Source organism: Diplotaxodon limnothrissa, linkage group LG7, assembly GCF_057381915.1.
Source record: "Diplotaxodon limnothrissa isolate DT_005_m linkage group LG7, D_limnothrissa_male_GT1.1, whole genome shotgun sequence".
Lineage (NCBI taxonomy): Eukaryota > Metazoa > Chordata > Actinopteri > Cichliformes > Cichlidae > Diplotaxodon > Diplotaxodon limnothrissa.
The window spans coordinates 13,905,867-13,932,951 of record NC_140602.1 but is presented as its reverse complement, the minus strand read 5'-3'; the positions used below and the strand labels follow the sequence as shown (position 1 = coordinate 13,932,951).

At 38.2% G+C, this 27,085-nt stretch overlaps 4 protein-coding genes across 4 annotated transcripts in view; 3 read left to right on the top strand and 1 right to left on the bottom strand.

Moving 5' to 3' along the window:
* The window catches only part of arih1 (ariadne ubiquitin-conjugating enzyme E2 binding protein homolog 1 (Drosophila)), a 12,609-nt gene extending 9,113 nt beyond the window's left edge, over positions 1–3,496 (bottom strand). Inside the window, exon 1 of the mRNA XM_085359239.1 lies at positions 3,067–3,496. Within this exon, the coding sequence (XP_085215365.1) occupies positions 3,067–3,354 (288 nt within the window). The 5' untranslated portion in view covers positions 3,355–3,496. The remainder of the gene's footprint in view (positions 1–3,066) is intronic.
* Positions 3,497–4,467: 971 nt separating this feature from the next.
* Positions 4,468–12,714, top strand: hexa (hexosaminidase A (alpha polypeptide)). Its single transcript, XM_085357471.1, has 14 exons — positions 4,468–4,766; positions 5,291–5,395; positions 5,519–5,584; positions 6,006–6,052; positions 6,168–6,278; positions 6,371–6,472; positions 6,705–6,837; positions 7,153–7,333; positions 7,472–7,558; positions 7,642–7,714; positions 11,620–11,800; positions 12,035–12,125; positions 12,233–12,340; positions 12,453–12,714. Exons 1-14 carry the CDS (start codon positions 4,505–4,507, stop codon positions 12,514–12,516), a joined length of 1,611 nt encoding a protein of 536 aa, XP_085213597.1. The 5' UTR covers positions 4,468–4,504; the 3' UTR covers positions 12,517–12,714.
* Positions 12,715–20,704: 7,990 nt separating this feature from the next.
* Positions 20,705–23,377, top strand: nr2e3 (nuclear receptor subfamily 2, group E, member 3). Its single transcript, XM_085357470.1, has 8 exons — positions 20,705–20,792; positions 21,061–21,205; positions 21,309–21,412; positions 21,526–21,789; positions 21,950–22,134; positions 22,254–22,494; positions 22,578–22,683; positions 22,812–23,377. The coding sequence occupies exons 1-8, from the start codon at positions 20,705–20,707 to the stop codon at positions 22,942–22,944; spliced, it is 1,266 nt and encodes a 421-aa protein (XP_085213596.1). The 3' UTR covers positions 22,945–23,377.
* A 977-nt stretch (positions 23,378–24,354) lies between these two features.
* Positions 24,355–27,071, top strand: stoml1 (stomatin (EPB72)-like 1). The gene is made up of 7 exons (XM_085357469.1): positions 24,355–24,640; positions 24,991–25,097; positions 25,178–25,327; positions 25,999–26,202; positions 26,284–26,491; positions 26,567–26,767; positions 26,866–27,071. Exons 1-7 carry the CDS (start codon positions 24,499–24,501, stop codon positions 27,069–27,071), a joined length of 1,218 nt encoding a protein of 405 aa, XP_085213595.1. The 5' UTR covers positions 24,355–24,498.
* Positions 27,072–27,085: the final 14 nt, after the last annotated feature.

Sequence of the window (27,085 nt, the reverse complement as noted above, 5' to 3'; positions counted from 1 at the left end):
AGGCCTTTTCAGCTTTTAAAGCCTGATTAAAGATAAGTATTGAATTAGGAAGGTAAAGGTAATATATTCTATGGCAGGACATTAAACTATTTTGCACATTAGAAATAGGGTTAGAAAACATAAGCAAGTTCTCATATTTGATCTTGCTGTTCACCCATGTACATCAGTGAATGGACATAAAAACAGCTGCCCATTACACTAAATACAACACAAAGCAACTACAGCTTTACAAGTTATCACAAAATTAAATCATCACAATCTAAGGCCATAATAATAGACAATATATTTAGAAAAGTTTGTATTCATTACAGCTATTCAATGAAGCACACTCAGGCATGTATTCCTTTCTTATAACCACAGTAGCTGTTAAAGATGACACAACTGAGACAGTTTTTATTTTTTAAATAAACAAAAAGTTTTAGTCTTTAGAAGTCTGTATGCATATTACACTGGATGAAGCCAAATGTGGCACTTATGTCCCACTGATGTGACAATTGTGATTTCTGATGACTCAAACTAATAAATACCCTACAAAATGGATTTAATCATCATGCTTGATCATATATACCCAGTCCCATTTGTGGCTTAATATAAGGACTTTCCGTCCAAATTGCAGTTAGAGAGCCATAGATGTATAAACACCTATAAAAGTACTGTTTTTGTAGATCTTTTGCCTGGGGGGAAATAAAATAAAAATACAATTTCTAGGTTACTGAAGCCTACACATTGATAGGAAAGTGGTTTAAGTTGGGTAAAGAAAGGATGCAAGGATTCACCCACCAGATGAATCCTTGCAAAATCACCTCCATATCTGATGGAATTATGTTGCTAAATGTGTTCTTACCCACCCAAGAACTATATCATTTTTAGGAGCCGTCCAGAAACACTTTACATTTCTTCCAAATAAAGTAATGCTAACTCACACCCTTGTCGGTAAATGGACCAGTCATGCTTTTGGCCATGTCACTCCCCACAAAGGCCTTTCAGAACCAGGAAAACCACTGGCTTACACCATCATTCTGAAAATACTTTGGAATTATAAAGCGTGTCAGGTTCAGAAACAGGTAGTATACACATAATTTGTTTGTTGTATTCTAAATGTGTAACAGGTATCTCACAAACTATCTGAAAATGTGGATGATGGTGTAACAGTAGCATAAAATGGACTATGTCCAGTGCCAAGGCTGTACAGTTTAGGGAAAGCACTAGGGATGATGAGGAACCTCTCTCCATGTACCTGTTAATACAAATATTTCTTATTATACTCCATTTACTATAGTTCAGGGATTAGAATAACTCTGTATTCTAATGTGAAATTACTGTAAGGTACTAAATTAGTGTTTAACCCAAGTTACAAACTGCTCTTTAAAAATGGGGAAAGCTATACCCTCAAACTACCCATATAACACATAATAATTAGTTGTTTGGAAAATATCTGTGAGATTTAGGAGACCACATGTATATGTTGCACATATGTGGCATCTCACTTGTCAAATATAAAGAAGTGAACAAAAATTAGTGTATTGTCTCCCTAGCCCAATGCCCATTTTACAATTTCAAAGAAAGTGGTCCAGGTTTGTACCAAATCCCACCTAACCCTGTAATGGACTGTTCATTGGCCCAGAAAAACAGCCCTGCTTGTATATCTCTACTTTGGTGCTCACCTTGGCGGAATAATAAAGTCAGGATACACCTTGAGATAACAAAAATCATAACATTGGAAAGGACTGACAACATATTTAGTATGTTCTGACTGTATTATGTACACCTAGCTAACACTAACACACCCTAAAACAGATATGCAAAACATACAACAATGATGATGGTATCGTTTATAAGGGCACTGATTCAATTTTACACTTCCTTTAGCTGTTATTCTTTGTGGTTCCACTGCAAAATGTTCTTCTAATTTATCTAACCACGTTGATATGAATGGGTTGGTCAAAAGATTAGTAGTACTTCTCAGTACCGATGACTAAAGTTGATGTAAACTTGACCACTATGAAGCCAATGCATGTTAATAAAGTACTGGCTTTTTGAAGCATATTCTACAAACGTCATATCAGAAGATCTATGTATGGATTAACTTTAAAGGCATTTGTTGGTGCTGCAAAACCCTGAAAATTTAATAATTAAACATAAACAATATTTAACGGGGATAAAAATCACCGTGTTACTCATTTTTGCTGTAGAAAAGAAACTGCCATGCGGCCGTAGGGTAGAAAAATAATATGTATCATTATTGGCCAATTTTAGTTTTTAGGCTTGTTTATATAGAAATCAACATAAAACTCCAACGCATTTTCTCAGATACCAAACTGGATGCTGAGTTATCAAGATCATTTTCCATTTTATTCTGAGCTCAAGTGAAGCTCTGTGAAAGGAAATGGAGGCCCAGGTTAACGCTAGCTTAAAGCGAAGAACTTCCCCTCGTTTCTTCATAAATTTCATTGAAAGCTATCGCAAAATTTAACTTTTTATGTTATTGGTAAAAAATGAAATTATCATAACCCGTTCTTTTACATAAGCGTAACTAAGCTAGCATCCCACTTGCTAACTTATCGCTGGCCAAGCCTTTGGGTCCAACGTTAAAATAACACTAAACGCAAGGTTTAGCTTTAGAAATGCAAAATTTCTGAAAACCCAAGTTTCAGTTAACATCTCAACGCACACCATCTGTCGTCTAGCAGGAGCTGGCACTCAACACCATCCTGGTCTAGAGCTTTTGCTGTAAGATGCTATGTAGCCAGCGAGCTAACATTAGCTTAGCAAGCGTTGCTGCCAACTTAGGGATGGGACTACTTCCTGGATGAAAAGTCCTAATGGAAATTTTTACCTTCACATATATAAGAAAAATTTTCATGTCTTCATTTTAACTACCAAGTTCCATAGTGCAATTATCTTATATATATGTAAGTTTAGTTTTCTATAAATCTCATCATTGTTCTCAAACTGTCAACTATAACAAGTATACTACTGGAAGGCTAATGGTTTAGCTAATATCCACGGCCTGTTTTTACGCTAGGACCCCGATCTTTCCTGATGCTGTCATACCAAAATACCTACCTGGATGACCTCGTTGACCTCCCTAATACACTCGACCATATGCTGGAGGATCTGCTCGGCAGTCAAAACTTCGAAACGGTAGTCTTCCTCCTCTTCCTCGCCCGGGCCGTGGCCTCCTCCGCCAGTCTCACCGCACTCATCTCGCTCCCCGCCGGCCACCACGGGATCGACCAACTCCACCTCCCCGAGCTCCAGGGTGTCGTCGTCGGGTTCCTCTTCATTGCTGTCCTCGCTACATTCCTCCTCGTCTTCGTCGTATTCATAGTTATAACCCTCGTCTGAGTCCATTCCTAGCGCGGTTATCAGCAAGTGACAAGCACACCTAAAGGTCTATAGCGTATGAAACGTTGATCCGAGCCCGTTTTTCAGCTGCGGCGAAAATAACAACAAAACGTCGCCGCTGCTGCTAAGCCAACAAAGAGACACAGCGTCACCAACTGACGACTGCCTTACGTCAGACAAGCAGGGCAAGAACGGATGTAAAAACATTTAATATAACAAACTTTTGCTTTAACCTAAATGTTTATAAAAACAACAACAACAACAACTAATTCAAATAAGTACGAATTTGGAAAATTTTCATTTATAATTGAAGAGTCACATCAAATGCAAACGGAAAATACTTTCGTTCTCATAAATGAAGGCTAGTAACAGAAAAAAGATATAACGTGAGTTGTTTATAATTTTAAGCAGTGATTGCATGTGTGTGTGTGTTTGTGTGTGTTTTATATACCAAAACAGAGTTATAATAGTTCGGTCTTTAAAAAAAAAATCTGTATTTTTTTTAAATTATCATCATTTTTAACATTCTGTTGAATTACCTGTTGAATGAGTTTCGTGAGTGAGTTCGGTCATTTCCCTTTACTTTTCATTTAATACATTTCATTTAATAAATTGATTTGGCTATATAAATAAAATTGAATTGAATTGAATAAATGGATCGCTAAAATTAATTCGAGTAGTAGAGTACTTCTTAATTAAAGTTTACAATGACTTAAAATAACTTACGTTTACTTATATTTTAAAGGGATGCTTATATATATCCGGGTCAGATTCTGCGGTTCAGGCAGCACATTGCATGACACATTTGCAAACACTTTGTTAAGTCAGTTGTGTGAGTACGTCCCACTGTACATGCTGCCTTAAACCAGTCTTTTATATATTTATATATATATAAAAGACTATATATATATATACATATCAACTAAAACTGAAAGCATTTCCTGTAAATTTACAATTTATTTAAACTACAGCGACCTTGGTCCAGGTCTTACCAAATGAAATAATGTTTAAATAAAAATAATGTTTACTTATATTTTCCGGAAGACGAACTCGACTTATTAACTCGCTGCCGCAGTCATGTGATTGCATTCATCTAAGCACATGACAGGTATCGTTTTGACGGTGCAGTTCGCGCTAGTGAAGAGCGAGGGAAGTCATGTCTGTAGTAACGTCTGGACGATACACTTTTCCCAGCTATAATTTGGTGTTTTTTATTTTCCTCCAGCTTGGGCTGCACTCAGTTGAGGGAGTATGGCCTTTACCGCAATCTATTACCTCCTCACCGGAGCGATACCCTCTGAATCCCCAGGCTTTCTACTTTACTTACGGAAGTCAATCAGCTGCACAGGAGGGCTGCTCTGTTCTGGATGAAGCATTTAAGAGATACTTTTCTCTTATTTTTCCAGACTACTCATCTGGTAGGTTTTATAGTGAGGTGAAATTCTTAAAATGCAAAAACGAAGTAAGATTTAAAGTCTTGCTGAACTTGAACGTTGTAGTTGTTCAGTCAGACTGTTTAGATATTCGAAAAACATTAAGGATATGAAATAGCCTATAAAAACTAACTTTTTGTGAAAGTCTAATCTGGACACTATTAGTAGATGGTTTGGCATTATAACACGTTTAAAACATGATTGTAAACGCACAATAAACAGAGCAAAGTGCTCACGTGGCTTCAATGTTGTTTGTCATGCTGGCTTTTAAAACAGATCAATGGTCATTGTACAGACAACAGGTCATCAGTCAGCCAGCACGGGCATACCAACTGAAAATAACCTCACAATAACAATGGACGAGAGTAGCACAGCTTCGTTTTTGTCTTTTCAGAAACAAACACAAGAACCACAGCTCCTAGGGAACAAAAATCAGTGTGTAATGTGCTTAAAGTGCAAGTTTACTTCTGCAAATACTGTGGTAATGGTTTAATATTTATCACCACCAGGTTACGGTTTTCTGCGATTCAGTGTGGATAAACCATTTACTGTCCAAGTAAGTGTCGGCCGCGATGATTGCGACAGCTACCCAGATGAAGACTCTTCTGAGCAATGTAAGTACAACCCGCTGATGCCCATTGATTAGAGCAAGTAACACTGTTTTGTAATGAATTTAACCACCATAATACTATATAGAGATTGACAAAATATCATAATTTCTCCTGTTTGTGTTCCAGACACTCTGAGCGTCTCTGCTGGACAAGCATCTCTGAAGGCAGAAACTGTGTGGGGTGCTCTAAGAGGTGATTATAGCATATGTAAAATATATCTGAAGAGCATTGGTAATTAAACAAACATGTTAACCATCCCTAATTTCCTTCGGGATTAATAAAGTATTCTGATTCTGATTCTGATTCTTAAGCTGGCAAAGTATGTCAAAGCTTGATGAGTTGTAGCAGATTTCTTGTTCTACTACATATTCAGTAAGTAGCCTGTCAGGTTGTGCTATGTATTTCCAGTTTTGTTTAACTCATGTGACTCAACTGATGCAACACTTCATGTGGCACACACAGACACCTTCTTTATAGTTTTACTCAGTAGAATTTCAAGTAGGCCTACTGCATGTGGATTATAAAGTAGGGAAATTCCAACATTTTGTCAACCTCATCTATCATGTATAACAAATTGCTGATTATGTACTGTACACCCTCTGTTTAAGCACAGGTCTGGAAACCTTCAGTCAGTTGGTTTATCAAGAGGATTTTGGCTCAGTAAGTCGCAGTTTTTCCTAATGCACAAACTAACAACAAGGCCTCTGGAGTAATCACGTTTCAAATATGTGCATAATTAATATTTTTCCCTTTTTTCTGTTTGTTTTTAATTTAGTATTATGTGAACAAGACTGAGATTAAAGACTTCCCCCGCTTTCAGTTCAGAGGGATTTTATTGGACACTTCACGTCATTATTTACCAGTGCAGGCCATTTTAAAAACCCTGGTAATAATCAGATGACACAATCGAAACTTCAGCCTTCTGTTTGAGTCACTGTATTTATTATAAGCTGTATTGACATACATGTTTTCTGTTAGGATGCGATGGCCTTCAGTAAGTTCAATGTGTTTCATTGGCACATTGTCGATGACCCCTCCTTCCCTTATCAGAGCCGCACCTTTCCGGACCTGTCTGCTAAGGTTTGTTGATATTCTTCCTTGAGGCACTTACGTAAGTCCTATCATATGATCCTCACTGTAACTATGCACATTCATTACAATTTGCCTTGCAAAAAATATCCTAATTTTCTAAGGTGTTCTTGGCTATTTTATCCCAGAAATCTAAGTAAGTTTAATGCATATAGACTCATGAGATAGGAAATGGCTGAAAAATAGCATCCACTCTGAACAGCGACTTCTGGCTCTTATTCAGGGGGCTTTCCATCCGATGACTCACATCTACACGCAGTCAGATGTAGGAAGGGTGATCTCATTTGCCAGAATGCGGGGAATAAGAGTCCTTCCTGAGTTTGATTCACCAGGCCACACTCAGTCTTGGGGAAAAGGTAAAAATTCAGTTAAACTCCCAACATCCAGTAAGTGACATTAACAATAAACAGTTTAGTCCAAATGATTTCAGCATTTTGATCTATAGAAGAAAAAGTACTTGGCATGATGTCCAGTTAAGGCTCAGTAGGAATAATTTCTGCCAAATCTGCAAGTCAAGACTATAAATGGCAATATAATATGTAGTGAAGGCTGACTTACTGCTTATGTGGTTACATCAGTGGAACAAATTGTCTGCTCTCGATAGAAAATGCAAAAAAATGTATTTGAAGGATATGACTGAGTCAAATTAATTATTTACAATTATTTCTCAGGCCAGTCTGACCTGTTGACTCCCTGCTACAGTGGGAGCAGCCCTTCTGGTACTTTTGGTCCTGTTAATCCAATATTGCCCTCCACGTACAAGTTCATGGCAACACTATTTAAGGAAGTGTCTTCGGTGTTTCCTGATTCCTATATCCACTTAGGAGGAGATGAGGTTAACTTTTCCTGCTGGTAGGTTAAAATGTAACTATCATTTACACGTCGGCTGATTGTTAACAATTTCGAATAAGTTTTTCTGATTTTTGATAATTAAATAAAAGAGAGTTTATGAAAATTTTACATAAACAATGAACACATTTTTTTTTGTAGGAAATCCAACCCTGATGTCCGAGCATTCATGCTGAAAATGGGATTTGGAGCAGACTTCACCAAACTGGAAGCTTACTACATGGAGAAGTAGGTTGTAAAAGGGAAAATACAATGTAGAAGGTTCTGCAAAATACACCAACTGATGCATTCATGTGCTTATCTTTTTTTAGCATTGTGAACATCACTGTAGCTCTCAACAGAACATCCATTGTGTGGCAGGATGTTTTTGACTATCATGAACGAGTAAGTACGCCCCACCGAAACACTTATATTTCATGATATAAAAAATGTACATTTCCTGCGTTTGTGGTTTTTAGAGGATGTGGTTGGAAGTGCATGATGTTGATTTTAAACGGTAAACGGTAAACGGCCTGCATTTGTATAGCGCTTTTCTAGTCCCTAAGGACCCCAAAGTGCTTCACACTACATTCAGTCATTCACCCATTCACACACACATTCACACAAATTTAGCAAGTACAAATTTGAAATTAAAAAAAAAAGTGAATTTCAATGAATTTTATAATATTTTACCAGGGCAGTACTATGCAAAAGCCACCCATAATTTATTTATATTCTGCTAAGAAGATAAGAAATAAGTGCAGTTCTGTATATATATGTTCCTGCACTTAGGCAAGCTTTCTGGTAATTTCTTTAAGTAGTCTTCAGGAATAGTTCTCCAGATTTGAAGGACATTCAAAGCTCTTCATTTTTGTTGTCCCGCATTGGCAGTGTTTGTGGTCATTGTCAAGCTAAAAAATGAAGCTGTTGCCAATCAGACGCTTTACAGATGGTATTGCATGCTGGATCAAAATTCTTGCTAATCTTGCTGCTAATGACAAAGTGTCTAAAGATACAATGTAAAATTCTTTGCTGGTTCATCCCTTGGGTGTGTTTCTATGCATGAATAATTCATTGGTAAGTGTTAAATGGCCTAAAAGAAATCCTTGGGTACAAGGATTGGACTGAAATCGAGTGCTAAAGCAGCCAATGCCCAAAAAAAACCAGCCTGGAGAACTATTGTACAAGACAACCCCTGAAAAATTACAACAAAGTATTGCTCCTTGGAAGCAAAATATGAAGGAATGAGGAGTGGCTCAACATTTTTGCATAGTCCTGTGTCTTTACAGTTTTGTTCTTGGATTATTAATTATAGATATTTTAGAGTGTGTTCAAGTATCTACAGGATCCATGCATATTCTATAAAAATGCACCAGTTATTTTTGTAGTTGTTGTGACACTGTTGGCTCAGTTGCTATTAGCTCTGCAGATGAGTACAGGATGGAAATTGTCACATTAAAACAGAACTGGCTAATTGTGGAAAAAATAAAATCCTCTATTAAGAAGTTCTTCAGGTACATTTGATACAAATGTAATTTTACACTCTGCAGGTTTAGTGGTTTGAGCCAACTAACCAGCAGTTTAAAACAGTTTGTTGACAACATCCATCTGTTCTGTTCTGATCTGATCTTTCACCATGGACTGTATGCAAACAATGGACGTGAGAGGTCTGAAAAAACACAGCCAATGCACAGTGCCTGAAATCGGCATTCTTTCTAGTGTCCTGAAGGGGGCGAGTCACTTGAGTGCAAAAAGAAAGCTTGTGTTTAGTTTCAGTTGCCAGTTTTAAGCCTTACTGATGCCCAACGTGATACTCGTTAAAACAGCAAGAGAGCAACAGTAAAGACACCTAGCTGTGTCCATTATTTATATACAGTCTATGTATATCATGCTTTCTGTTTATCTGTCTGAGAGCCCAAAGCCTTGTGTTACAGCACACTTCTCTATCAGTGGTGGAGGTATGGAGAGAGGGCTGTTACCTGTGTGAAGTACGCAGGGTGGTTAAAGCAGGGCTCAGGGTAATTCTAGCCTCTCCATGGTATCTGGACCAGCCCGGACCTACACACAACTGGGCCCGCTACTACACTGTGTGGCCCCTCGCCTTCAAGGGTCAGAATATGAAAACTGTGTGCTGTGCAGAGTTAAAGATTTTCAAGCTGCTGTGTGTGTGTGTGTGTGTGTGTGTGTGTTTGTTTGTCTGATATTAATCAACAGATAAAACATGGTTTTACGTAAAATATATATCTATGGATAGCTACAATTTGGGGACTATTTACATGGTGTACAAAGTGTTTATACCAGTTTATACATCAGTGTTACTAAGGCTGTTCTGTGTCCCAAGACTGTACCTGAAATCATTTTTTTTTCAGGTATGAACAAATAATAATAATAATATAACTTGGTGTGTAAAGAACTTGGACACAGCTACAGAGAGATGTGATTGTTGTGATGCTGCTTACTGCTGAACACACATATAAAAGTCCTGCTACTGCCAGCTGCTTTGCCAAAGCAAAAACCCAGCAATTGACTCTTTGTTTATCTGGGAGATAATCAAAGAGTTAAGCATATGCATAATGGTGTCTTACTAAATATTCCAGATTTTTTTTATTTTTTAAAAAAAGGTCTTGAAAGCATAACCACATGCTTGCTCCTGACCTAATCTGCTGGTAGCCCATTAGAGATTCCACAGCTGCTTCCATCAGACAAGCTTAGCAGAAGAAAGTTACAGATACTGTTCATGTTTGGTTCTCCAAGCCATTTAAAAACCATTGTTTTTATACACAAAACTGCTGGAAATTCGAATTCAAATCAAATCAATTTTATTTATATAGCACTTTTAAAAACAACAACTGTTGACCAAAGTATTGTACAATAAAATAATCAGATAACATTTAAAAGGAAAGTAAAATAAAAGATAAGACAATAATAAGAATAAAAGAATGACAGACTCATACAGAATTAAAAGCCAAAGAGTAAAAATGGGTCTTTAAATGAGTTTTAAAAGTATCCAGTGTTGGAGAGGTCCTGATATGTAAAGGCAGTTTATTCCACAGTTTCGGAGCAGTCACAGAAAAAGCCCGATCTCCTCTGTGTTTTAATCTAGACCTAGGAACAACTAGAAGCATTTGGTCCGCAGACCTCATAGATCTCACTGGAGTATAGCAATTTAAAAGATCAGAAAGATATATAGGAGCTAGTTCGTGCAATGTTTTAAAAACAAGTGTCAAGATCTTAAAATCAATTCGAAAACTTACTGGCATCCAGTGTAGCGAGGTGAGTATAGGGGATATGTGCTCTCGCTTCTGCTTGCCAGTCAGTAGCCTTGCCGCGGCATTTTGAACCAGCTGTAGTCGGCCAATAAGTTGCTTACTCAAAGTCTCTGAAGCAGAGAAACGGCTTCACCTTTGCAAGTAAGCGGAGGTGAAAGAAGCTGGTCTTGATCACATTATTTATCTGTTTATTGAATGTTAAATTACTGTAAAAAATCACACCTAAATTCCTCACAAACGTTTTTTTTATAATTTTCTAAGGGGCCATGGTCATAATGGTCACTCAATTCAGCACAGTTTTCTTTATTGTCATTATATAAATATATGAAAAAACTCTTTAAGGGACAGAATGAGCAAGTTAACAGACTTTGTCTTAATTTTAGGTTATAAAAGCAAAGATAAATGTATCTTTGCAAGTACTGAGAAAGATGGGAAATTGTAAAAACATTATACAGATGTTGTTGAGGTTTTTCAAATAATGTCAAGGGAGATAACATGTTAAAAAGAATAAATGCAGCAGTTCAGTTTAACAATTCTCCGTGGACAGAGGCTGTATTGAGCACAGTTTGTTGGTAGTAATGTGAGGATAATATGCTGGTGAGATAATTCGTTTAACAGCCTAGACTGTATGCTTTGTCATCAGAGGCAGTTTTGGGATTCTGCAGAAGTTGAGCTTGATGCTTTCCCAGAAAGAAAATAAAATGCTTGCCAACGTCTTTCACTTTCATCTTGTGCACATGCTTAGGAATAATGGCTCAAGGAAAGTTCAACCCTGGTTGCCAAATGTTGGCTACATGGGGATTGTCCAGACTGGGCATTTTTCCAGACATGAATGTGCACTAGATGAGTAACTTTGTGCTCTGGCTTGTGCTCTGAGGATTAGAAATTCTTTGAACTGTGGCTTTTTTTAAATATGTGACTTTTCTGAATGATAAAGTATTTAATACAAACATACTAATCAACTGGATTCAACATACAAAAAAAAACTTGGGCAATATAACACACAAGGAGCAAGACAGTTGTTGTTGTTACCCTTCTCAGATTCCTAAGGACACAGTGCTGCACATCTGGAAGGGCCTCCCCGCTTCTTATGCGGCAGAACTCAGCGCTATCACCAAAGCTGGCTACAGGGTCCTGCTCGCTGCACCTTGGTACATCAACCACATTTCCTATGGCCAGGACTGGCGCAACTACTATACCGTGCAGCCTCTGAACTTTTCTGGTGTGTGTTGGCCAAGTAATATAACAAAATAATACAACCTTGCTCACTTATGTGCTGTCCATGGTGCTTCTCTGGTGGTGGGAGCTATCAGTAGAGATTTCTTATTAGTAAGACCCATTAAAACTCTGACTTGACAAGTTTGACTTGAAGTGGTGTGATAACATTGAACTGTAAATAGCCAATTCTAAAGTATAACATGTTATTCAAGAAAAAAAATCCACATCTTTTTCACAGGTACCGAGGAACAGAAGAAGCTGGTGATAGGGGGTGAAGTTTGCATGTGGGGGGAATATGTAGATGCCACTAATCTGACCCCACGTCTTTGGTAAGAGATTGAAAAGATCCCTGAAATGATCAAACTAGAGAACCTAAGTAGAATGTGCAGCCCATGAGATTAATCAAAATAATGACCGGATGAATCCAAAATCACAGGCCAAGGGCAAGTGCTGCCGCAGAGAGACTGTGGAGCGATGAGAAGCAGACCTCTGACGTGGACAAGGCGTTTCCTCGATTGCAGGACTTTCGTTGCGAACTCCTGAGGTACTTTAGCTTTTCTGATAACGCACATGGCATACCTCAACACATCGCCGCACTCTTTTTTTATGAGGTCTGCTTAATATACACCGATGCTTCTGTTTCACTTCGTTTGCAGGCGGGGTATCCAGGCAGAGCCTCTCTTTGTTGGACACTGCAAACACGAGTACCAAGGTGTTTGATTATAATGGACCGTGTGGCATTTTTGAGCATTTGAATCGATTAACTTCTGAGGTGTAACTGGAAGTAATTTAAAAAAAAAATGGAATGAAATTTTCTCTGCTTTTAAGTCCAATATACACTTGTGCTTTCTCAGGGATTTTCCTCTTTGTATTGCGACTGCTGTTTTTTAATTTTACATTTGATTTGATACATTTATATCATGTAGTGATCATATGTAATAAATGTGAAAGTTTACCTACATTATATGAGATGATTACAAAATATACAAATCAGTTGTGTTTGAGTTTAAAAGGCACACGCCAGTATGATGTAGCTTGCTCTCTTTTCCATTCAAATGTAATACAATTATGATAAAGTCACATTGCTGTGTAGACTTTTATCAAAATTAAAATCCATCTGGATGTAGCATTTTTAGTGGGAGAAACGTTTTGTCTGAAAAACGCTACGTCCAGGTGAACAGAATCAACTTTGTGGGATTTCTATACCTGGATGATTGAGCATCAAGATGGTTTTTTAATTATTATTAGAATAATACCAGAGACAACAGTTTGTCTCAGGTATAGAACACATGATCGTCTCATCCTAGGCAACTGATTTAAACTTAGAACCCTATTTTATAACTAGATTAATGTTACAAATGAAACTAACTGCACACCACCCTCAGGAAGCAACCCAAAAAAGAAGACAAAATTCTGTGGAAGGAAGAGTTTCCTCCAAAACTTGCTGATATTGGACACAGACCCCTGCACATACTATTGATTGATTGATTGATTGGTAATTTATTTCAACATGTGAACAATATACAAGTACATTTAGAAAAGAAATGAGAGAAAAAAAATATACTATACAAATTACATACAAAAAAACATTCTGATTAATTTACATGTTGAAAGGGAGTGGGAAGAAGTATACACTTATTTAATCCCACCCCTGTCCCATAAATTATCAGTGAATATTTAGTCAGCTTCCTTACTGATATAATTTGTAATAAAAATAGTGAACAGATTTCTGATATACTATATACTATAATATCACATCATGAATTTTTTGTTTGTTTGTTTTTAAATAGAGACATTCACTTAATTTAAATATTTTCCTTTTCTTTATAGATCGAGAAGATCATATTTTTATAACTCTTTTTGAACAGTTTTATGTTTGGACATTGCTTTAATTCCATATTCAGTTTGTTCCATAGTTTCACTCCTTGAACAGAAACACAAAAGCCTTTTCTTGTAGTACGTACCTTCATTGTTTTGAAGTTACAAAAACCCCTTAAATTATAACTTCCTTCTTTCAAAAAAAACATACTCTGAATATTACCTGGCAGTTCTTTATTTTTTGCTTTGAATAGAATTTGTGCTGTTTGGAATTTCACTATATCGTCAATTTTCAATATTTCAGACTGCAAAAATAGTGAGTTTGTATGTTCCCTATAACCTGCATTGTGGATGATTCGAATTGCTTTCTTTTGAAGAGTAAAAAGTGAATGTAATGTGGTTTTATAGTTATTGCCCCAGACCTCTGCACAATATCTTAAGTATGGTGAAACCAGTGAACAGTAGAGAATATGAAGTGATGTTCTGTCGAATACCTGTTTTGCCTTGTTTAGTACTGCAATGCTTCGTGATACTTTGGAATGAATATATCTTACGTGAGCTCTCCAGTTAAGTTTTTCATCTATTATTACCCCCAGAAATTTATTTTCACTGACTCTTTCAATATCAACACCATTTATTTGAATCTTTGCATTTGTATTTAAACTACTATTTCCAAATAACATAAGTTTAGATTTATTCAAATTTAATGATAATTTGTTTTTATCAAGCCAGAACTTCACTTTACTTATTTCATTAGTCATATCCTCCAATAAATTCTGCAGATCATCACCAGAGCAAAAAATGTTTGTATCGTCAGCAAAGAGAACCATTTTTAATACTTTGGACACTTTACAGATGTCGTTAATGTACAAGTTGAAGAATTTTGGACCCAAAACTGACCCTTGGGGTACACCACAAGCAATGTCCATACATAAGGAGCAACCACCATTTATTTTCACAAACTGCTTTCTGTCACTTAAATAACTCCGGACCCAATCTAAAACTACCCCTCTGACACCATAACGTTCCAGTTTTCTTATTAATATATCATGATCTATAGTGTCAAATGCCTTTGTCAAGTCTATGAATAACCCAGCCACATATTGCTTTTTGTCTATGGAATTTGTGATGTATTCTATTGAATCTAATAGTGCCGATGATGTTGATCTGCTTGATCTGAATCCGTACTGACTCTCAGTGAGTAGTTTATGTTTATCTATAAATTTTTCCAGTCTGTTTTTAAACAGTTTTTCAAGAACTTTTGAGAATTGAGGTAGTAAAGAGACAGGCCTGTAGTTTGTGAAATGGTGTTTGTTTCCAGATTTGTATAGAGGTATAACTTTTGCTATTTTCATTCTGTCTGGAAATCGACCAGTTTGAAATGATAAATTACAGATGTATGTAAATGGTTTTATAATAGCCTCAATGACTCTTTTAACCACTATCATATCAATATCATTACTATCACTGTTTATTTAAAAAATAAACAGAAAAACCACCACCGTTTACTAGCCAATGAAAATAATCTCGGGTTTATTTGGAGGAATTATTAAAACAGCAACCCTTTTCCTAGGTTTGCCAACCATCCTGGAATAAACACTTAGCCACCTAACGGTGACTAAGTGCTTATTCCAAATGGGTGGACGTCTTATCCAGATGGGTGGCCGTCTGTCTGTAAAGGTTGATTGGAAGTGAAGAGAGCAGAGTGAAAAGAAGTGTGCAGTGATGAATAGACACTTGGGAGGCTGTTGGGCCAGAAACCACAGATATGTAAGCACAAAGGTACAGAGGTGGGAGACACAAAGGGAATGATGTGTCACAGTGGTAAAATGCATAGACAGGTTCCTGTAGCAGCATAACTAGACAAAAGACACATGACTGTGTCTGGCCTAATTATAAAGCTTATAAAACAGATAAGCATCCTTTCAAAAGCATAAAGGCTGTCCCTTACCCAAGTCCAACACTATATAACAGACCAATCTGAGCAAAACAGTCCACCTGAGACCAGTTTACAACTTTCAGCTTTACTTTGATGCCATATAAAAAATAAAATTACCCATCATTCCACTTCTCCAATTCAGGCTACCACAGGGCAAGAGATAGTACACCCTGGACAGGTCACAAGTCTGTCGCACAGCTAACAGAGACAGACAGACAGCCTTTCACACGCAAATTCACACTATTATGAGCAATTTAGAATCACAAATTAACCTTAACTTTACATTTTTGGACTGTGGGAGGAAGCCAGAGTAGCTGGAAAGAACCCAGAAATAGAGAGACCATGCAAACTCAACAAAGAAACGCTTTGGTCAGATTTAAACCCAGGACCTTGCTGCGAAGCAACAATCCTAACAACTGTGCCACTGTGTTGCTACAAAAGCAGTGCAAAAATGCTGCAATGCCCTAAGATGCCATAAGAGAGTCTATATAAGGCTCAGAACATTGGTGCAGCACTGCTCTTGCACAAAGAGACACTTTCAATTCTCCCTGGCTGTTTGTGTTTTTACACAGAAATCCAGACTGCTTCTGAAGTAACAGTGGTCATGACCCTTATTATTGTAAGTGAACTGTAATGTGTAAGCCCATAAATGTTCCAGTGGGTCATACAGCAACTCTGATTCATCATTTGGTCTTACTTAGTTGGTTCACTTTTGTAACACAGTCTAGTGGTGTGTGTCTCCCTCTACAGACCACCTAGGGAATGACTATGTTAAAAAATAAAATAAAGGCATTGAACTATGTGAATGGCCCTGTTTTAAATCATTTTAGGATGCTGTTGTGAGTGTCAGTGTATATACATGACTTCTATCGGCTGCTTCCTTTTTATAAGTCTTTACTGTCATTGCAGTTTAACCTATTATTTTTGTGTGCTGGACTTTTACTTGAGCACTGTGGGCTTTGTTAAGTAAATCACTTATCCCTGGCTTATTTTGACATTTCTGGGAAATAGTCAACTGATCCAACCAAATAAGATTAATTTGTCAGCAGAAACACAGATTTCACAGTAGCTGTCAGCGAGCATCTGTTGAATAGAGTTGACTTTACTCTGATGTGGGCCAAGATAGCTGATTTTGTCATTGCGTGGATTAAAGCAATGGTAGCAGATGGCAAGGAGGGCCAATCCCTATCCTTAGTGCTGACACCTCACTCCTTGTAATTCATCTGATTGGGGTGGAGTTGGGGGAGGGGGGTCCCCAGGAAATGCTGAACCAAACACAACAAAGCTTAAGCAAGCAAGCTCGGTTAACCTATCACTGGGGCCATTTAGAATCACACAGACATGCTGAGTTCTGTGTAATCAAAGCTTGTGCATATGTTAATATATGGGGAACAATATCATTAGCCTGTCAGGGTTAGGGTTAGTGTGCTTTATTTTCTATATATTTGAGGTGGTTAAGTTTAGATATAAGTTGGTACAAAACTGTAACTTATTACTATTTTGAACTTTAATTACTTTAATCTCGAAAAAGTTCAAGTTTAAATGAATAAAAATCCTAATCCAAATAAAGAATGGTCATTTATTTTATGATTTGGCAAATTTGAGGATCCTGTAGAGAACCACTATAACTTTAAAAGTTAATCTCACTCTTTGACAACTGCTGACATTCAAGGAGATTATATCAAAAAGCTGCTTAGATTGATGCAAAGACTTGTGAACTAGCATTCAAGGGCATCCTGCGAAGGACAATAAAATTATGCCTTCCTTGTTTTTTGCAGGGCACATAGTTTTTATGCAATGCACCTCACTACAATAATAAGTCTTTAATATGCACAAAATGTAGATATGCGATATAAGATAATGCCATTCCTGACCCTTAAATGAATGCAAGGCATTTGAAATGACCCATGCATTTGAGGGTTAAAGTAATGAGCAACTGATCTGTTTGATCTGCAAACAACAGAGCCAAGGTTTTACTGGTGACGCGTGTCCAATCACATGACCGGCGCTGTCCTCATAAATGTTTCCACTAAATACATAATCATCTAAACAGCTCATGGCAGCATGCTGCTAAAGATTGTGCCGTGTCTGCACAACAATCACAGGGCTGGGCAGGGAAGAAACGTGACAGTTATTCCTGGCAGATAAAAGACTCAAAGCAGGAGCTTGCTGATGGCTGCAGCATCTTAACTGTGCGGAAGAGAGTCAACCCCTCAAAAAACTGAGCTAAAAAGGACTTAACATGTGTAGTTCCTAGTGTTAAGAACAAAATAATCATCTCACCCTGACATGTGAGGAACACACGTGCTACAAAATCTGATGTGGGAGTCCAGGTTGCCATACTTAAATATGTATTTCTGACTTATGAATCTCCTCAGAGGTCGTTTTCACTGTAACTTTATACTGTCACCAAGTGTGAAGTGTAAATGCTAATGTGCTAAATTAAGGTGTCCAGAATGTATGGACTTTCAAAGCCTTATTTATTACATCAAATGCTACATTTGCCTTCACCAGCACAGAAAGTTGGGTGGATTTAAATAAAAGTGGGAAACAAAGAAAATAGCAGCAATAAAGGAGAACAAAATAAAAATATCAAAGAGAGTAATAGTGATGACAAATGAATAAAAATATCCATTCAGCCATCCATCCGGTCTCCCTGATGCATCCACCAGAGTGTGTGAATGCCAGGTTAAAAGTGCTTAAGTAATAAAAAAAAACCCCACTTGTATGGATGAGGCCTGTAGTAGGAAAACATCTGATATATAACTACCAATATAGTATAAAACAAGCGATTCACATACCACTCAGGAAGTCTCTGGTTTGTCATGAAAACTATTTTTAAAATATATTTTACTTATGCACTTATACTAAGCTCTTTCTAAATATTTCTTGTGTCTTTCAGTCATTGTCCAAACAGAGTCAGAGTTGAAGGTCACTGACACTCAAAAAGTTCCCACTTCATCACCACCAAAGAATCCAAACGAATCACCCCTCCTATCATATGAGCTTGATGCCATTTTTCATCAAGGACATCTGACAGCTCTTTCTGACCCAGGCAGTCACCTCCAACTTAATTTTGTTTGCCGGTACAACTTCCTTACCAGTCTTTCCCTTCTAATGTCCTGTCTCCCTCCCTTCAAACCCTGATGGGCAGCGTGGGCTCTTCTCCTGATTTTATTTTATTCTGGTTAGAATCAGTTTGAAAAAATTTTTTAAGAATTTTTTTTTTTTGCCTTTTGTAGAAAAAAGGTTTATTTAGTTGTTCATTCTCTCGTAAGCTGATGGTAACATAACTGACAAAAGGTTTTGTAATTATCATTTAGTCTTTTCATATAATTTCACAAGCTACCACAGCGTGTCAAACCTGTGAGTGTTATAGGTTCTGGGTTTACGTGGCCCCATGTGCACAACCATAATTTGAAGACGACCCATGCTTAATCCATTTATACACCAGTTTAGGGCAACAAAAAGAGCTCTGTTTTCAATGCTATGTTGGTCTCTTAAATTCAAGAGTGACTGACATTATATAATTCAGTCTATGGAGACTGTAGGAATCATTAGTATTAGTGTCTTTGTTATGGTGTTATATGTGGTCAGCTATATGCAATATTCAATACAGAAAATAGTGTGCAGATTTCTTTAGATTTTTGAGAGATGAGAATTTCCATAAAGCCATTCAAGGCAAGAAAGGATTCATTTGAGTTAATCTAGTTCAAATTTTCTTAAAAATAAGTTGCATCACTCAATTAGGCAGACGGGGGCTTCAGAGAAAAGCCACCATATGGCAGTAAATTGGAATTAAGGTTCAACCCTTTGCTGCTCTTTCAATCTTTGTGCTAATTCTTTTTCTTCTCATTATGCTCTTTCGTGACCCCTCACCCAGAAGGAGATCACATTTCATTGAAGGTTAAGCTCTTTTGCTAATTTGGGGTGGCTATCTTCTCTTGAGGTTGTAATGTCATTGACAGAGCCAATATGGCACAGAAGGAACATCTTAATTCTGGTATAAAACAAAGCAAAACAAGACAGTCTGCTGCTAATGAGCACTAATATAATAGTTTGCCTGTTGGCTGTTGCTAGCACGAAATTTCTTCTGCAAATCATCCTTACAGTGACATTCATACAATCCTTGCAGCGCAGAACTGTAGTGCCATAAGGCTAAACTGCATCTCTGAACACATGAGCAAATAAACCAACACTGATGTTTTTAGGGAGAAAAAGTTGCTGTCTTGTAATATCATTTGGCACGATACAGCCAGACTAATTATAGTAATGTGGGAACATCGTTCACAGCAGAACAGAACAAAACAGGATGGGAAGAAAACAATCTAAGAGAAAATTCTGTTTTTTATATAGTGCCAAATCACAAGAGCAGTCCCCTCAATGCACTTTAAATTGGAAATAAACAATAACTAATGATTAGATGTCGAGTGCTGTAGAAACACTCAGTGCATCATGGGACACCCCCAGCAGCCTAGGCCTATTGCAGCATAACTAAGAGTGGATTCAGGATCACCTGTTCCAGCCCTGCTTTGTCAAAAAGGAATGTTTTAAGCCTAATCTTGGGTGACTGTCTCCCAAATTCAAACTGGGAGCTGGTTCCATAGAAGAGGGACCTGAAAGCTAAAGACTCTGCCTCCCATCCTACTTTTAAATATTCTAGGAACCACAACTAACAAAATAACCAGAGAGAGACAGAAAGAAGGAGCGAGAGAGGAAAGAGGAATGAATATACTTAGTGCCTGTAAGTGGTGTGACTGATTGATTTACCCTTATAGACGGTAAAGATTAAGAGGATGACAAATCAGCATTTGCTTACACAGCGCCCAGTGCTAATCTCCTTGTTTTCCTCCAGACGACTCAAGCTCTCACACTCATTCTGGAGAGAGAGAAAGAAAGAAGACGGCGAGTTGTATCTCCCTTGACCCCACCTTCATCAGATTTAAGCAGTACAAGAACATCAGCACTGTATCCAGATCACTCAACAAGGCTTATTCTTTAAGGAGCTTCCCTGAAGCTTTCTGTGAGGTAGTGTAAAGAAAAAACTTTTGATGAGCATGTTTTTGGGAAAATTGTGGCCAGTACTTTATCACAGAAAACAGTTCATGCAAAACAGGAAGTCATCTTATGTTTATATGTCTTTCAGTAAGGATGGAGGAGCAGATTTCAAAGATGAACATGTTTTCATCGGACACCTTGAAGGACTTCACGCAACAGAGCACAGACGGAGCTCAATCAGGTGAGCCAATACTTACAAATTACTACAAATGTGCAAGATTTTAGAAAGCTTAGATGATGATTGTTAAAGGCTTCTCAGTACAGCAGACTAGACTCATAATTAATGCTCACAAAGTTTTAAATACATAGATTTACACACAGAATCTGACACAAAGCTCAAAATGCGTAAAAGAGTGAGCTAATTTTACATCAGTCTGTAGTTAAAATAGCGTTGGTGCTCAAAAGAATCTGAAATTATTTTAAGTATTTCTACTATCTATTCTCTACAGAAAAAGGTCTGCGTAAATCGTTTGGCCAAGGCCTGCTTTGTAAAGTTTGCTCTGACTCAAGCAGTGGCAAACACTATGGCATCTTTGCCTGTAACGGCTGCAGCGGCTTCTTCAAGCGCAGTGTGAGGAGAAGACTCGTCTATAGGTGGGCAAGTGGCTCTGTGAAAGGCAGCTGTACATAACAGGAAAACAATCATATGACAATTAAGGAAGTGCATTTGAACTCCATCTGTGTCTTTATTTCATAGGTGTCAGGCTGGAAATGGCAGGTGCCCTGTTGACAAAGCGCATCGAAACCAGTGCCAAGCTTGTCGATTAAAGAAGTGCCTCCAGGCTGGCATGAACAAAGATGGTGAGAAACTCAGAAAAAGCAGACCTTGTAGATATTATCTGTGCGTATTGATATGAAATACCTAAAGCCTCACTGTGAGATGGTGTAGCTTTTCCTGTGCTTTGTTGTGGCAGCTGTGCAGAATGAGCGACAGCCTCGAAGCACAGCTCACGTCAGTCCGGACTCTATAAATGTCGAAACCAAAAAGGAGCACCTGGTCACCACGCAAGCGCTCAGCCCCTCTGACACCTACTCAGCAGTCATCTCCAGGCCTTTGGTCACGTCGTCAGCTCCAATTTCTGCCACAGTAAAACTTTGCAGCAACATAAGTAACAACCACCGCTTTATGGTCAGCCTGCTGACTGCAGAGACCTGTGCAAAACTGGAGCCAGAGGACGGTAAGATCAAATGAAAGAGGTAAAATAACTTGGAAGAAAGAGGTGTAAACCTATTTGTCTTGAAATGAGTAAAAATATTTTGAAAACAGACTTTTTGATTTGACTTTACGGTGTGGGATATTTGGATTGTAATGCCTATGTCTCTTTTTCTGCTACACAGTGGAGGAAAATATTGATGTGACAACAAATTCAGAGAGGGACCTCACTCCCTTCGACAGCCGTTTGTCCCCTTATACCTCCAGCTGTCCAGAGAATGTGTATGAGACATCGGCACGACTCCTCTTCATGTCAGTCAAGTGGGCAAAAAATCTGCCTGTGTTTGCTCACTTGCCATTTCGTGACCAGGTGAGGCCTGTAGACAGATATTTTTTCTTCGTGTATTTGCATCTTAAAATGTTTTTTTTAACATATATGGATAGTGTGTGAGACTAATGAGATGCTCAACATTTCTGTGAAATCCTCAGGTGATTCTTCTTGAAGAAGCTTGGAGTGAGATGTTCCTCCTGTGTGCCATCCAGTGGTCTCTGCCCATGGACAGCTGTCCTCTTTTGTCTCTGCCAGACCTTTCTACCCCACAGCAAGCCAATATCAACCTTCTTACTGCTGACCTGCAGATCTTAGAAGAAGTCTTTAGTCGCTTTAAAGCCCTGACTGTTGACCCGACAGAATTTGCCTGTCTGAAGGCCATTGTGCTGTTTAAGCCAGGTAAGGAATCACTGATGCAGCGATGGTAGTCACTGATTTCTGGATCACCAAACCGATGTCTGCTGTTTGAATCTCCCACGCAGAGGTACGCAACCTTAAAGATCCAGAACAGGTGGAGAATCTGCAGGCCCAGTCACAGGTGCTGCTGGGTCAGCACATCCATTCAGTGTATCCCAACCAGGGTGCCAGGTAACTGCACTTTCTTTTCTAACAAAATACCACAAAATCTTCAAACATAATAACAGCTGGAGAATGTCAAATCTCTCCCCCCCCACAGAAACATTTAGCTCGCACTCTTTTTGTTTTTGTCCAACAAGGTTTGGGAGATTAATTCTTCTGCTGCCTTCCCTCCGCTTTGTGAATTCAGAGAAGATCGCTAAGCTGTTCTTTCAGAGGACCATTGGCAGCACACCCATGGAGAAGCTGCTGTGTGACATGTTCAAAAACTAAGCACACGGAGGAAAACTTCCTGCAAGCTGTGTGACTGTGTAATTCATGCATTCTGCTGATGACTTCTTTCATGTTTAATGCAAAAAAGCCTTTATGACAAAAGATATTTTGACATATTACTGTTTGAAAAACACAGTCATGAATGGATCAGAGACATTTATGTGAAACTGTGCTTTTTTTCCTCAAGACAAAGGCAACTTCTGGTTATGGCATTCTATTAAAGCACATTTTTCTGTTAAGTTACAACCACAAAGTCGTCTTGTGAAGCTTACAGCTAGACTTAATCATTCAGCGTACTGAGTAACAAGCGAAATAACAGTACATGCCAGCAAACATGTTTTTAAATGTTTTAAATGTCTATAAATATGAAGTTGTATTGTCAAGTATAATGATTTCTGGGATTTTTTTTTCTATTTGATTCAAATAGAGTAAATAAATAATGCAATAAACACTATAAAATATAGAATTCAGCATAAAAAGTATTCATCTTTTGAGAAGAACATGTATAACACATGTTTGAAACAGAAACCAAAGAGCTCTGATAGGTTTATCTTCCAACTGTTTTGTGACCATCATTTTCTTTGTTGAATTGTATTAAATGTATCAGGTTGTTCTAGATGGTCTGAAAAATATTAAAAGTATGACACAGAAAGAGAAAACCATATTTATACTGGGTAAAAGATAATTATATCCACAGGTGCAACAGCTCTGTGGTAGGCCACGTTTTGTACGAGAGCAAACAGAGCATCACATTCTCATGCATACATATCATATCATATATATGTATGCATATCATATCATACATTTGTTTAGAACACTACTTCAGATACATAATTTAAAAGTTGATTTGTACAAATGAGTAATATAGGGGTGAGGCAGTGCAGTATATTTGTTCATTTTTCTTATTATTATCATTATGTTAATATTGTGCATAGTACCTTCAAAATAAAAGAGATAACATTTAATTCATAAGGAAAATGTATAGTGCATAAAAATAGGCTTTGGGGTCAAGACAAAAAACTGTGACTCGAACATATAGTGGAGTACTTTTAATATGTCCATGTTACTTTAACAGATGGATTATAAACATGCAGTGTAATGCATCTACCCCCCCACCCCCATTTTTGCACATGTCGAGGAGCGTGTCAGGCTACATTTCAACCTTGAACCTAATGAGAGGAGGGGCTTCACCTACCTTTAGAATGTGAGGGACCCAAATTGCAGAAGACCTGCAAAATTGCAAAATGAATTTATTTAATTAATTATTTAATAATGTTTTTATTGAATATATGTTTTCACTTGTGGGTTTATCGGGATTATCGCCCACAATCCAGAGGACGGCGCTAATGCGCGAAAAGGCTATTTGACAGCCTCCGTGGCAGAAGAGGAAGAAGCAGAGGCGTAGCAAAACAAAAACACGGAAGCGCATCAGGATAGTGAGCTAAAGTAAAAGTGTATGAAAACAAAGTTTTTGGCGCGCTGACATTTGCACGGTGCCCGATAAACAGTATGAAGGTGCATTAATTAGGCGATAGCAATTATTTCAAATTACCAATGTTTAAAAACTCGTATCGCCTGCTCCCTCAAAGGGACTTCAGCACTCCGAGGACTCCTGGTCTGTTTGTGGACTCTAACAACTACCACAAAGGCCTTTCGTTTGACTACATCCCCAATGTTACTGAAAACGACTTCACAGGTAGGACACTAGTTAACACGAGCTGGTTTAGGGGGACATAATTTGTGGTTTAGGGTACGATTGTTATTCACTTCAAAGAGAAAGTAAGACAGACACTTAACTTCTTTTTCGTCAACATAAGTTATATCAAAATACACAAAGAATATAATGAAATGTCTCATATATTAGAGGTGGGAATCATCAGACAGCCCACGATATGACATTATCACAATACTTTAGTCATTTGTTCCTATATTTCATATACTTTAGCATACTAGCACACTTTGTACACTGCATAGCTCTGGTGCGAGTGACTTAACTTGACCATCAGTAATGAAAATAACCCCTTCTTGGGGTTTCTTCCCTTTTAGACACCTCCCAGGGATGGTTGTCGTGGATCTGCAACCTAGTTGTCATCTCCCTGGTCTACATCTGCACCTTTTTAACCTTTCCAATAACGGGATGGTTTGTACTGAAAGTAAGTTTGGCTTAAAATTGCACCCATAGCATCTCCACTCACTTGTTGAGAATAAACAATGTTTTTTTTTTCCAATTCAGACTGTGCCAAACTACCAGAGGATAGTAGTGTTTCGTCTCGGTCGAATATGTCCTCCAAAGGGCCCTGGTATCGTCCTTGTGCTGCCTCTCATTGATCAGTGGCAGAAAGTAGATCTGCGCACCCGTGCTTTCAACATCCCCCCTTGCCAGGTAAACTGCCAGACATGCTATTATTGGTATAGCTGGCCTGTGGCATTTAAAAAGATAAATAAAAAGATGTTTCAGCATGTTTGTTAAACATGGTTTTGATAGTCTTTTGGATGAGATCCACTCTGCCCATATACATGTACAGTACATGATAATTAATAGCTAAAGAAGTGTTACATTATATCTTTTTATCCTTAAGCCACAGGAGAGGTTAGCATAGGATGAAATACATGATCTGTGTGCCGTTGTTTCCTGGTTTCTGATTGCATAAGATCAGCTGATTTTTCTGCTCTTGCCACACTGTAACACAACACTTTTGAATTCTGATACTGGTAAAACACATCTTATACGCATCATTTACCATTTAAAAATGTTTTAAAAGCAGTAACTTCAGTTCCATGAAATTTATTTTGTGTGTGCTGGAGATAATTTTTTCCTTCTCATATGGCTTAGCCTGTCATTCTTACCTTTAATACACTTAAAAAAAAGACAAAAACAATTCAAACTTCAAGTTGATGGCATAATTTATATTCAATTGAGCTTCAGATTTTTGCAAAGCCATTCCTCTTAGGAGCTGTGAATGTTATTTATTTAAGAGGAGATGCTTATGTACTAATTCGTTTGCCAGTTTGGCTTCATGTAAGTTCAGCTGTCAGTACACTGTGCTGTTATAGGTGACTACTCGGGATGGTGGTGTGTTGTCAGTGGGAGCAGACATCCAGTTCAGGATCTGGAACCCAGTCTTGTCAGTGGTGTCAGTCCAGGATCTCAATGCTTCCACCAGAATGACGGCACAGAAGGCTTTGACCCACAGCCTGGCCAAGAAGACCGTCAGGGAGATTCAAACTGAGAGAGTGAAATTAGGGGAATATCTTGGGGTGAGGACACGCTTTAGCTACTCTGTGCTGATTTCTTTTGCTGTATCAGTTCATGTTTACATTCATGCTTCATGTTTACAGATGGACATAAACGAGATGACTCGTCCTTGGGGGCTGGAGGTGGATAGAGTAGAGCTTACCCTTGGTTCTCTACTGAAAGCCCCAGAGGACAGCCCCTCTACCCCCCTGATTATGCCCTCTGCACCTGGACTTGAAGGCCTCACTGGCCCCATTCAGCAGTTGGCCATGCACTTTCTGAGCCACGGTGCCACATCACGGCCTCAGCAGGGTAAGACAGAACACTTAAAAAATCTTCTTGCATCTTTTCCATAATTAGTGCTGTAATCTTCACCTCTTTCTTCAGAGGACAGCATAGCATTTACGGATGAGCTCAGCAGTGCTGCCGAGTCTGTCACTGCCACACCAGGTTGTGTTGAAGAGCTGCTCAGCAAAGTCAAGCTGCTCCTCTCTGAGTCTTTGGTCCGCCAGGTTGGGGCCTGTTATCAGTTTGACATCAGCTCAGGAGATGGACAACAGCGCCGTTACTATGTGGATCTGAGCCAAGGTGATAAATGTCATGATTATGGAATTTTTACTTGGCGCTAAATGTGTGTACGAAAACATAAAAAAAATGAAATCTGTCTATTTCTCTTTGTACTTTAGGTAGCGGTGCAGCTGGGGAAGGGTCCTTGTGTCGAGAACCAGATGTAACCCTGAATATGAGTGACTGTGACCTTCTGGACATGTTTCAGGGTGAACTGCGACCAATAGCTGCTTTTACAAGTGGCAGACTTAAAGTCCAGGGAGACATTAAAACAGCCATGAAGCTGGAAGAACTCATAAAGCTACTTAAGAAACATCAACTATAGTACATTTTAATTAA

Excerpts from the sequence above, each read along its gene's own strand:
- hexa (XM_085357471.1), top strand. The coding sequence starts at position 4,505 with ATGTCTGTAGTAACGTCTGGACGATACACTTTTCCCAGCTATAATTTG. Across the intron at positions 6,053-6,167 it reads ATCAAGAGGATTTTGGCTCA|TATTATGTGAACAAGACTGA; the intron begins GTAAGTCGCAGT and ends TTTTTAATTTAG. Across the intron at positions 7,559-7,641 it reads GAAGCTTACTACATGGAGAA|CATTGTGAACATCACTGTAG; the intron begins GTAGGTTGTAAA and ends ATCTTTTTTTAG.
- nr2e3 (XM_085357470.1), top strand. The coding sequence starts at position 20,705 with ATGGAGGAGCAGATTTCAAAGATGAACATGTTTTCATCGGACACCTTG. Across the intron at positions 21,206-21,308 it reads AGGAGAAGACTCGTCTATAG|GTGTCAGGCTGGAAATGGCA; the intron begins GTGGGCAAGTGG and ends TTTATTTCATAG. Across the intron at positions 21,790-21,949 it reads AAAACTGGAGCCAGAGGACG|TGGAGGAAAATATTGATGTG; the intron begins GTAAGATCAAAT and ends TCTGCTACACAG.
- stoml1 (XM_085357469.1), top strand. The coding sequence starts at position 24,499 with ATGTTTAAAAACTCGTATCGCCTGCTCCCTCAAAGGGACTTCAGCACT. Across the intron at positions 25,328-25,998 it reads TCAACATCCCCCCTTGCCAG|GTGACTACTCGGGATGGTGG; the intron begins GTAAACTGCCAG and ends GTGCTGTTATAG. Across the intron at positions 26,492-26,566 it reads CACATCACGGCCTCAGCAGG|AGGACAGCATAGCATTTACG; the intron begins GTAAGACAGAAC and ends CTCTTTCTTCAG.